Source organism: Lacerta agilis, chromosome 8 (genome assembly GCF_009819535.1).
Source record: "Lacerta agilis isolate rLacAgi1 chromosome 8, rLacAgi1.pri, whole genome shotgun sequence".
NCBI lineage: Eukaryota > Metazoa > Chordata > Lepidosauria > Squamata > Lacertidae > Lacerta > Lacerta agilis.
In genome coordinates this window covers 24,890,091-24,901,493 of record NC_046319.1, presented here as the reverse complement: position 1 = coordinate 24,901,493, position 11,403 = coordinate 24,890,091, and the positions used below count along the sequence as shown (strand labels likewise).

The 11,403-nt window shown below is 46.9% G+C and overlaps 2 protein-coding genes across 2 annotated transcripts; one reads left to right on the top strand and one right to left on the bottom strand.

The window, feature by feature from the left end:
• The first annotated feature begins 842 nt into the window (after positions 1–842).
• DFFB (DNA fragmentation factor subunit beta) lies at positions 843–7,076 on the top strand. Its single transcript, XM_033156577.1, has 7 exons — positions 843–1,014; positions 1,632–1,758; positions 2,313–2,501; positions 3,063–3,142; positions 3,696–3,866; positions 5,661–5,761; positions 6,125–7,076. The coding sequence occupies exons 1-7, from the start codon at positions 907–909 to the stop codon at positions 6,342–6,344; spliced, it is 996 nt and encodes a 331-aa protein (XP_033012468.1). The 5' UTR covers positions 843–906; the 3' UTR covers positions 6,345–7,076.
• A 1,243-nt stretch (positions 7,077–8,319) lies between these two features.
• On the bottom strand, positions 8,320–11,169 carry C8H1orf174 (chromosome 8 C1orf174 homolog). The gene is made up of 3 exons (XM_033156578.1): positions 11,021–11,169; positions 9,813–10,316; positions 8,320–8,851 (listed from the first exon to the last, which is right to left on the bottom strand). Exons 1-3 carry the CDS (start codon positions 11,033–11,035, stop codon positions 8,741–8,743), a joined length of 630 nt encoding a protein of 209 aa, XP_033012469.1. The 5' UTR covers positions 11,036–11,169; the 3' UTR covers positions 8,320–8,740.
• Positions 11,170–11,403: the final 234 nt, after the last annotated feature.

The window sequence follows — 11,403 nt, the reverse complement described above, 5'->3', positions numbered from 1 at the left end:
AGTGCTTTGCTATGGGTGCTCGTTGTCAACATAGAAACAAAAAAAGAGAGCCTGCTGGATCAGGCCAGTGGCCCCTCTTGTGCAGTACTTGTCCTCAAAGGGGCTGCCAACTCCATTCTTATGTTGACACTTGACCTTTATACCAGCCTCCCCTCCTCCCTTTGCCCTCCAGGGATGGTAGGACGGGAAACATTCCCACTTAGTTATGAATGATACTCATACACTGAACAGTCAAGGCATTACTTCTCAGACTGATCTACCTCACGGGGTTGTTGTGTGAACAAAAAATATATAGTGATAATGGGGGATCTACAATAAATATTTTCTGACTTTGGGATGAAGTAATTCATAAGGAGCATCCATAACTCAGCGCATTGCATTTAAAAGGTCCGAGAAAATATACTTGGCAGTACGACTCTACAATTTTCTACCTCTATGACCAGCTGGGGGCGGAGCCTTTGATCATGCCCAAAATACATTTCCACGCATGCGTTGAAGAGCTGCACCACTCCCTAAGCTAACATGGCGAAAGCTGGCGACAAAGCAGTGAGCATGCGCATTGGGAATAACCAAGCCTGGCCGTTTTTTGTGGGGAAACGACCTTTTGCGCATGCGGCTTAAAGAAAACGAATAAATCAGACTTGCCAGCTTAAGTAAGGAAGTTCTGTATTTGGTGCTAAGGTAGCCTTGTCCTCAAAGGACCCAAGGAATCATTTCCTTAAACCTTTTCTTATCGGTCGCGGATCGATGTTGACCAATACAAATAACGTCCTATTCCTTTAAGGGAGGACAGAGGCGGGTCCTAACACTTGACAAGCCCTTCTGTCGACTAACCAGAGCCCCGCTCCTTTCGGTGCCGAGACCCGGAAGGCAGGATTTGTGGGTTCGAGCCCCGCCTGCGGCGCGATGGCACCCAAGGCGTTCAAAATCCGTAGCCTCGGCAGCGATCGGAAATTCGGAGTGGCGGCAAGAAGCCTGAAGGAGTTGCTCTCCAAGGCCTACGCCTTCCTGAAGGTGCAGTTGAGGTGGTTGGGTATGCAGCGGGCTTTAGGACCGCCGCGGAAATAAAGTGCAAGCAGCGGCCCCTACTGGTGCCGCTGAGGAACTACAGGGGCTGAAGTTGCTTGTCAATAGAATCACAGAACTGGAGTTGGAAGGGAATCCGAGGGTCATGTAGTCCAACCCCCTGCTTTAATCCAGTGAAGTGGGGTAGTGCTCCCCAAACGTGGGTCTCCACAGTTTTTGGACTACAACTCCCATCATCCCTAGCTAGCAGGACCTGTGGTCAAGGATGATGGGAATTGTAGTCCAAAACACCTGGGGACCCACGTTTGGAAAGCACTGGTTTAGAGCAAGTAAACTCTCTTACCCATGGTTTAGGGTAGCATCTGAACAGAACCCCAGGGCTGTGGCTAGGATGAGGCTACCGTGCCGAAGCTAAGCAGGTTGGGAAACTGAGGACTGCATGGGAGACCACATACACACCACCTTGGGTTCTATGGTGGAAGAAAGGCAGGACATAAATTTAAGAAAATAAAAGTTGGTTTGGGGAGAGGGCTGGCGGGGGAATCTTCCTCTGTCTTGTGACAGCTGCCCTGACTCCATGTGCCTTTGTGTCACCTTCCCAACAGCTCCCTTACACTGACTGCCGGCTGTGCTTGTATGAGGATGGCACAGAGATAACGGAAGATTATTTTCAGCATATTCCAGATCATTCGGAACTCATCTTGCTACCCCCAGGAGAGAGCTGGCATGGCTGTGAGTAGGACAGGGAGTTTTGTTCTATTCTGCTGCCTGAAAACATCCACCCTCCTCATGCATTTTGAGTGTATGCACATAGCCCAGCCAACAAATATCACTTAAGTGTATGCGCTGTATGAAACTAATAAATTATGAAATAATATTGTTAATTGGAAAATTTCAGTTGTTGGTGAGCATGCACATTTTTAAGGGTCACATCAAACACGCTGAAAGACTTTTGTATGAAGCAGACATTTTCTCTTTCTTCCCTTCCTTTCATGAATTACCGTAATTGGTCGCAACACAAATATAACCGTGTTGACTCAGATAAATCCAGGTTTAATGCATTCAGATTACAGTCAGATATTGCAAGTGAAATGCTTTGAAAGCTTGAGAGCTTTTTGCAAATGTTAAGTCTTTCATTATTGCTTTGAATACTGATTAAAAATTAATACTAATTACTGATTATTTTCACTACCATTAATAATAATGTAAAATATTATCTTGATTAAAGCAAGAACGAGCAACCCTGAATAATTTTGCACACACCCTCCCCTCACTCTCTCTTGCAGATGTGAGCGAGATCCAGCGGTTTCTTGATGCTTTTTCCAGCCGAACAGACGATGTTATTCGCGCAGCTCAGGGGCTGCTCTCTGACGAGGAAGCCCCCAAGAGACGGAAGCTGCTGGCTGACCTCATTCAGACTCTCAGTGAAAATATTTCAGGGGAAAGCAGAGAGGAAGACGGGAGATGGTTCGAAGGTGAGCTCTGCCTCGGTGCTGACATGCCCCTTAAGGAAGGTTGTATTATTCTTTGCTAAACATTACACTTTTCATATAATCACAGAGTTGGGAAGCACCCCCAAGGGTCATCTAGTTCAATCCCCTGCGAAGCAAGAATCACAGCTAAAGAATCCCTGACAGGTGGCCACCCAACCTCTCTTCAAAAACCTCCAAGGAAGGAGAGTCCACTACCTTGCATTTGAATTTGAATACCTTGCAAGGGAATCTGTTCCACTTTGGGTGTGTCCAAAGCCCCTCGGAAGAGGAAGCCCAACACAGAAGCATTGATTCCCGGACACCTCCCAATCTCGGCTCATGCAGAGATAGTGACATGATCTTGAGACAAAGGCCTGAAATACATAACCTGGGACTCTAACCACTACACCACACTGCCTGTACAGCAGTAAGATCAAATAGGGGTTTTTCACCTCATACCTTGGGTATTAAAAAGACTTCAGAGCTTCAGAACTGCTTTCAGAAGAAGGGTCTGTTTTATAGAAGCGCAAAGAAGGTTAATGGGGTTTTCTCCCTCCCTCCTAGGGGTTGAATCTCGCTTTAAGACAAAGTCCAGTTACATGCGCTACAGCTGTGAGAGCAGGATCCGAGGTTACATGAAAGAGGTAATGCATGTTTGAAGCAGCCCATAGGACACCTTTTAGATGCATCAGTTATCACAGTGAGGGCCATATGGAAGCAGCTAGTAAAAGTTTTAAAGGTCATATTTAAACAGTATTATAATGATTAAAAATGGGAAGTTTCTGGGGAGTTACATAGTAGGAGACCCTACTGGACACAGGACTGTCCGAGTACACACACAAATATTTAAAATCACAAGTCTGAGGGGGTCTTATGCAGCACAGAAAAACATTTTTTTTTAAGATTTTCGGGGCAGAGGGGTTAGCTACTTGTCTTACATTTTCATCTGCATTTTTCTTTTAGTCAATGGATTCCACCCAGCTTAGTTATGCTCAGAGCAGCCTCAGTGTAGTGAATGAACATGACTAAACTGGACCCATTCATTTCAGTGGGTCACCTCTGAGTAAAACTTAGTTGAATACCACTCAATGCATTTGTGAGTCACCTTGAGGACCCATTGAGCCAAAACATAGGGTAGGAATCCTCAAATACACGAATACGCCACAGCTTTGTTTGTTTGTTTTCTTTTAAATAAAGGTTGGCAACTACGCTTCCGCACTCCACCCAGCCGTCCAAGCTAAATTTAAAGAGATTGCGGAAGAGATGCTGTTGAAATTAAAGTCAGAGAGGTACAATGGATGTTATTTTGACAGGAGAGAAGACGGAAAGGTCTGTCTCTGCACGCCAGAAGGCTGGTTCTCTTGTCAAGTAAGTTTCAAACTAGTTTTTGGCGTTGCAAAACTGTTTTTCTGTACCCGGTTGTCTTTAAAAAAAGAGTTCTAACAGATACAGGGCAGGGATGTGGAACATTTTCCAGGCAGAGGGCCACAGTCCATCCTAAGTTACCTTCGGGGGGCCATATACTAGTAGGCCAGGCTTCCCCTTTCCCCCTCCATCCAGGCAAGCAAGCAAGAGGCCTTAAGAGTTCAAGGACACAGTTCAGCCAGACAAAAACACCCAAGGAAGGTGCAGAGCAGGACTCAAGAGGGGTGTTGCCTAGGCAGAAATCAGGGGGCCAGATGGAGAGGCTTGGAGGGCCACTTGTTCTCCACTCCAATATAGAGTTCCAAGCCAACAAAGAAAAAGACTGGCCACCAACAGCCAGGGGTTCTGACCTCCGGGCCAGCTGCCTAGACTTCTGATGACGTCAGCAGATTCACCCGCATGTTCAAGCCATACCCCTTAAGGACCCCCTTTCACAGGTTCTGATGGGCTTCAGCCCCCCCCCCCCAGGCCTGGGGGAATTGAGGTCCTAGTTTTTTGGGGTCCAAGGCAGGGACAGGCAAGGATCATGTTTCAGAAGCAGCAGCTGAAACAGTTCAGAAGAGTGGGAACGGAATCCACAGCGGGCAAGTGGTGAACCTCCAACAGCAGCAGCGTCAGTGGGACAGAGATGGAGACAGAGCAGCCACTACCCGTGGCAGGATTCTCTCTTCAGCCTCCGATGAAACCTGACCTCTGAGCTTCCCTTTGTAGGGCTGGACAGAGCTGGATAGGCCCTTGCTGTGTCCCAACTGGCTTAGTTCTCAGTTGCATTCCTTAGGACAGAGGTTTTAAACTTTTTTGAGTCCACGTCTCCCTTGACCACTGACATTCTTTCTGCGGCACCCCTGTGGGGCTCAGAAGCCCAGTTACGTCACTTCTTGCCTGCAGAGCTGGCAGCCTCTCATGCTTTTTCAAACACCCTCCCTTGTGGAGTGTTCCCTCCTTTCCTCTCCCCTCTTCTTGAGAGTCCTTCAGGCAGCCGCTGCCGCCATCCCTGGTCTCTTAGCTGTTCCCTCCCCACTCCAAAGAGAGGTGCCTCCCCACACTGCCCCACAAGGGCCTGGGACTTGTCTGTCCATTCCCAACAGCAAGGGTTGGCGGATTGGTTGGGTGGGCTCACTCACCAGCTTGCTTGCTTACTCCAAGGCAACCAGGCCAGCCCCAGAGGCACCATTCACCTGTGGAGCTTGTAGCCAGGGCCGCAACAAGCAGGTGTGCAAGCCTTTGGGAGGCAGAGATGCGAGAGGGCATCAGGAGGGAGGGAAGAGGGTAAGAGGCCAGTGTTACCTGTGGCACCCCTGAGCATCATTCAAGGCATCTCAGGGTGCCACGGCACACTGGTTGAAAACCACTGCCTTAGTGTTTAGGACTTGGGAGACCATGGTTCAGATTCTTCCACTTGGCCTCAAAGCTTGCTGAGAGTCGCTGCCTCTCAGCCTAACCTGCTTCACAAGGGTACAGGAGGGAGCTGTGATCCTCATTCCATGAAACCCTGTCCGCTTGCAGAGATTTATTTAAACTTAATTATTTATATGTAAATTTACGGTATGTATCCCCTCTTCCCCGTGAGCTCTCAGCTTTGGTATTTATTTGGTTGGATTTTTTTTTTTTTTTTAGATATACTGTAAGCTGCCCAGAATGGCTGGGGAAACCCAGCCAGATGGGCAGGGTATAAAAACATCATCATTATTATTATTATTATTATTATTATTATTTCATGCTGTTCTCTTTCCGCAGGGCCCTTTTGATGCAGAAAACTGCCCTAGCCAACACTCCATCAATCCATATGGGAACAAAGAAAGCAGAATCCTCTTTAGCACCTGGAACCTCGACCACGTGTAGGTACAGGTGCAATATCTGAATGGGCATTTCCTGCCGTTTTGGAAAGGAAAAAGGCACCGGAAGGCAGCCTGATTTCTTCAGAGTTTGGAGTTGGACAACCTATTCCAGCCCAAGGGGTGTGTTGCTAAGCAGGCAGCCTTCTGGGGGCCACATTGCAATGCTGGGTGGGGCAATGTATGTGACTTTAAAATGAACTTGAAAAACAACAGCCCTGAGATTCAGGACTCAGAATTCTGCCATTTCCCCTGGGTTTGCACAGAACGGGCACTGCCTTGGGTCCCCAGGAAACATTTGCTTGTTTCCAGATTCCGAAAAAGACTCTAGACATTAACATCCGTAGGGCTTGCTTTCCGTTTCAGAATCGAGAAGAAGCGGACAGTCCTCCCGACGTTAGCAGAAGCTGTAAAGGGCCGAGATGGCAGGGAAGTGAACTGGGAATACTTCTACCAGCTGCTGTTTACTGTCCATAATCTGAAACTGGTGCACATTGCCTGCCACAAGAAAGCCTACCACAACCTCAGCTGTGACAAGACCAAGATCTACCGAAAACGTAAAGGGGCCTGCAAGATCTGGAAGTGACACCCCCCCCCCTTTGCCAAGGGACTGACTTTTAAGTTGTGGGCTGATGTAACTTTTTCCTGAGCACTTGAGTGGGTAGTCTGGCCGACAAGTCTTTATTTTGTGGGGTCCCAATGCCTTCTTGGCCCTTGACCTCCAAACTTCCTCCACATTCTGCATCAGTTCCACGTGCCTGTCTTCATCAGGAGGAAGGGCACACATTTTTGAACTCCCGAATGCTGGCGACTCCATTGATTTCCCTGATGTGGGTGCCTATTGGCCAGGGCCCATGCCGTCACCCAAGTCAAACAATGGATTCTTCTCCACATCCTATGGGGATTTTGCAATGTTTAAATGGAAGGCTCATTCTTTACCTATATGAGTACTCATGGTGGTGGAAGTTCCACCATGCAAAGCATGGGGAAGCCCTAAATCAAGTAGTAGAAACAGAAAACGGCTTCACTGTCTTACGTTTTCTGTGCCGTTTTCAGCCTGGCTTATCCTGCAGTGCTGCAGACAAACTGCAGAACGGAACATTAAAAATAAGAAACCAATCACATATGCTGGAATCCTTCATTTCAAGCCAAGAGCCGGTAAAGCCCTGATTTTATTTCTGTAGCATATCTAGCTCTCTTGTCTAGTAGAGTCCTAAGCACGTCTGTTCAGAAACAAGTCCTACACATTTAGGACAACTGTAAGCTCCCCCCACACCAACTCCCCCCTTCTCACCAAGCCCTGTTTTCAGCTTCTGACACCTCCTCCTCCCAGTCTTCTCCATCATTGTTGTCCCACCAATCCCCTGACTCTGAGCCTTCTTCCCTTGGGGATTCCCCAGCTGGTTTCTCCCACCATTCCTCTGGGTCCAACAAGTCCATGACACCAGGACACAAGGAGTGTATCGCATGCAAAATGTTGGTTGCTAATAGAAAGGACAGGGATTAATGCAATGAGCACTGTGATGTCATACAGACAACTATGGTTCTCAAAGCAGTGTGGGATAATGCTTAGAGCGACCGGGGTCAAAATTACTTTTAAGGGGGGGGGCAGGAAACAGAAGTGGTTTCCTTTCAATCTGACTGTCTAAATCAGGGGAGGTTACCCTGAAGCCCTCCAAATGTTGGGACTCCAGCTCCCAATTCAGCTTGTCTGTACAACCAATTGTCAAGTATGCTCGGAGTCCAGAAACATCTGGAGGGATGCAGGTTAGCTCAATTTACTATAAAGAGCTAGACAGATTAGTGGAGGAAAGGATTATCCGCTGTAATTAGCTAAAGCAACTAAGAGGAACTAAACAGTGCGAGAATCCTGTCATTTCCGGATGCCCATTTGGAGACATCCAACTTGCTACTGTAAGACGTTTGAACAGAGCAGCCTTCCCCAGCCTGTTGCTCTCTAACTGTTGGACCACAATTTCCATCATCCCTGATCCCTTGCTGTGTGGTTACTGGGAATTTATACAGCTCACAACATCTGGAAGGCTGGATTACACATCTATTATCCACCAGGGCTCTTCTATTATTTCTCAGAATCCTCTGCAATAGTCTAGGCTTCTGTGGCAGATCAACTGGGGTAGAAGCTTCCTTGAGGTAGAAAATTTGGTATTCCCCCCCCCTCCGCTGCCCAGCTTAGCCCTGTGGCTCCTCAATTTCTGCACTGCTCCTCCATGCTGTGTTTCCCTCATGTGCAATAAAAATTAAAATCCTGCCAACACAAATAACATTGTCATTTGGGAACTATCCGGCAGTCTTCCGTTCATTAGGAGCAACAAAATCCAGAGAGCAGATTTCTCTTCTCTGGCATCAGCCGCTTTGCAACATGAACTAACACGACTTAAGGGCTCTATAAATCGTTTTTAATTAGTTCTCTACTAAGCTTCTGCCGTTCCAGGCCGCTGCCTCGCAACCTGGGTGATCAGCTGTGCAAGAAATACTGTAGGCAAAGGGGATCGTTACCTCTTTGGAAAAGGACGCTGGAGGGGATAGTCATTCATACTGTGCCTGAGAGATCCTGCAAACCCTCCTCCCAAGCTTGCTGGTGCAACCCCTGAGGTCTAAGAACCTGCAGGAAGTTGCCAAGTGACCCCACAACTCCCACCTTCCAAACTTGAATTCTCACAGGAATCAAGATACTGACTTGTTTCCCACACACATGCTGCTCCTTGGAACTGTTTGCTCTTCTCCCCTTCTGGGAGTCAGGAGTTGTTCGTAACAAGTGCTGTCAAACTTTCTGCCGACTTTCTGCCTTTGCCTCGCATGCAGTCTGTGACTTTGCCTCCAACATCTGCACTGGGAGGGATAACTTTTTCAAAAAAGAAGATGCACTTCTCTAGAAGATGCAACAACGGTGGTGAGATGCACATTTGCGTCGGGGAAAGAGAAATGGCAGCTACTGAAGGTGACCGGGCCAGTGCTCAGTGTTCAAGCGACTTCTTCCTTTTCATCGTCATCATCATCCTTGGCTATGAAGTGTCCCTTTCTCAGCTCTCGCCTGCTGGCAGACGCCCGAGAGAGAGGATGGGCTGGGAGGTCCTAGGAAAGGAACAAGTCAAGAGCAGTCTTAATGCATGGGCCAAGGTTACTTCAGACAGACCATTCAGGGCCCTGTGTGACTCCAGCTCCCATCAGCCCCAGCCAGCATGGGATCATGGGAATTGTAGTACAACAGCATCAGGAAGGTACCATGTTGTTATTCCTAGAATGTATGAACATCCGGGACAACCAATTAGACATTTAGTTTCTGAAAATTGTGAAGCTGTGGAAAAGAACTGTTCCCCTTCCATTCTCCCCCTTTATGGATCAAAAGTCACTTTGTTACTTTAGGAACATAAAATGTATAAATTGGTTTGCCATTAAATTATCATGTTTGATATACTAAAAATGCAATTTATTCAGTCAATGATTACAAATGGAATTTACTTTTTAATTTCCTGAGAAAAATAACAGTTAGAAATGGAGCTACAAGCCCTTCAGTGTCAAACAGACATAAAGCACTCATTTCCATCAAAAAAGGGAGCAGTTAAGTGAATGACAGGTGGGCAACCTCACCCACACTTAAAATTTAGCTCATGAGACTAGATCCTAATAAGGAGCCAAAAAGCTCCCCTACCCAAATTTATTAGTTGTCTCAGAGGTCCTACAAAGACATATATTTTGGGCAAAACAAAATAAAAAATAAAATAAAATTCCTTCCAGTAGCACCTTAGAGACCAACTAAGTTTGTTCTTGGTATGAGATTTCGTGCGCATGCACACTTCTTCAGTTTATTTTGGGCACCCTTGAAATTATTAGCTGTGATGACTATGTGACTGTTTTTAAATGTTTTTATTTTTTAAAATTGTTTTGCTTTCTCTGGTTTCTTATGGGCAGGACATACGTTTAATAAAATAATAATAATAATAATAATAATAATACGAGGGCTTACTCCTAAATGAGTGGGATTTGGGTTGCAGCCATAACCCCAGACTTCCTTCTGCTGACCCCCTTCCTTTACCTGCATAAACGCCACACTGCCAAAGAATCGGTCTACCGGCAGTGGCTGGTTGCTGTCCTCGTTCAAGAAGATGCTGTTGTCCAACTTGAACCCTTGACTCAGCACCTCTGGCTCCATCTCAGAGTCATCCGACAACCGAGCTCCACAGCTCTCCTCTTCCTCCTCTTCCTCCTCATTCTCTTCCTCCACATTCTGGACACGGGGCTGGAAGAGGGCTTTGCCATCCGCACCTGGTGCGGATGGCTTCACGCAGAGGCCATCATCTTCAGCCTCCAGCATCTCTTCAGCCGTCTGAGGAACCTCCTTCCCTTCGCTTTGCAGCATCATATTGAGGTGTGGAAACTTCACGCCCGAGGTGGCTTTATCCGCTGTCTCTTTCGGGAAGAGGAGGTGGCTGGTGCCTGCACAGAAATTGGCTTCTTGTATATCCAGTTTGGCCAGGCTTTTCTTTTCACATTTTAGCTTTTTTGAAGGGCGTCTGTCGGTTGCTTTGTGTGAAGGACCCTGTTTGAACCCAAAAAGCCATAGAGACTCAAACCTCCACATCAAATTGATGATAAACAGAAAAATAAGTTTCAGTTAGCCCAGAACAGAGATAGGAAACTATTACTGAACTCTCAGGCTCAAATCCCACCCAGCTCAGCAATGATGCTCACCAGTTAATTCTGGCCCAGTCCCTCTCAGCCTCATAGGGTTGTTGAGAGGATGAAAGGGGAGAGAATTCCATATGTCACTCAGGGCAATTTGGAAGGAATGATGGGATATCAATGACAAAGTATTTTTTTCTTACTAATCATCATTTCTACACCAAGCTCTTACAAAGAAATCTAAGATTTTGCAAAGCAAATTAACAGATCTATCTGTCCAAGTTAAGCCCATAAGAAAATCCTGAAATCCTATTAGAATGGAGTGGTGGACTGAAAGAGACAGCGACACAATAATTGGGTGGGGAGGTTCACCCATGTGAACACCTTGAGATATTTAGGGAAAGGATGCAATAAGAACACAGGAAACAAAACCTGCTTATTCCTTAATCCGGTGATCAATTCACACAAACACGTGACATTTATTTGCATAAATTAGCATACGCACAACGGGTAGCCCTCTATGGTGAAGCATCCCTAACGGCCACCGCCAACCTGCAAATATTTAAATATATATTAGCATATGCAAATCAGGGTGGAGCAGAATCTCCCCCTTCGACTCACACTCCCGGCCCGCATGGAGAAGAACGTCTGTCCGCAACCAGGTCAGGTCCAACAGGCACCATCACCAACTTCCGGCGGTACGCAGAGCTACTTCCGCAGCCTCCCCGCAGGGAAAACAACCAATCAAGATCAATATTCGAGCTCCTTCAGACGTCTAGACCGCCATTTTATTCTGTGTGCTACGTCACCCCACCCCCAGGAAAGCGAGATCATCGCCATCTTTGTTTAGGGCAGCGTTGCTCAGAGATAAAAATCAAGCGTCCCCGTGTTTCACACCAGTCAGAATTTATAGAGATGCCGCCTTACCCTCGCCGTCCATCTTTCTTCTAGGACTTTTAACGACGAGACCAGACCTTAGGAGGTCACAATGAGGAAAAAATGGA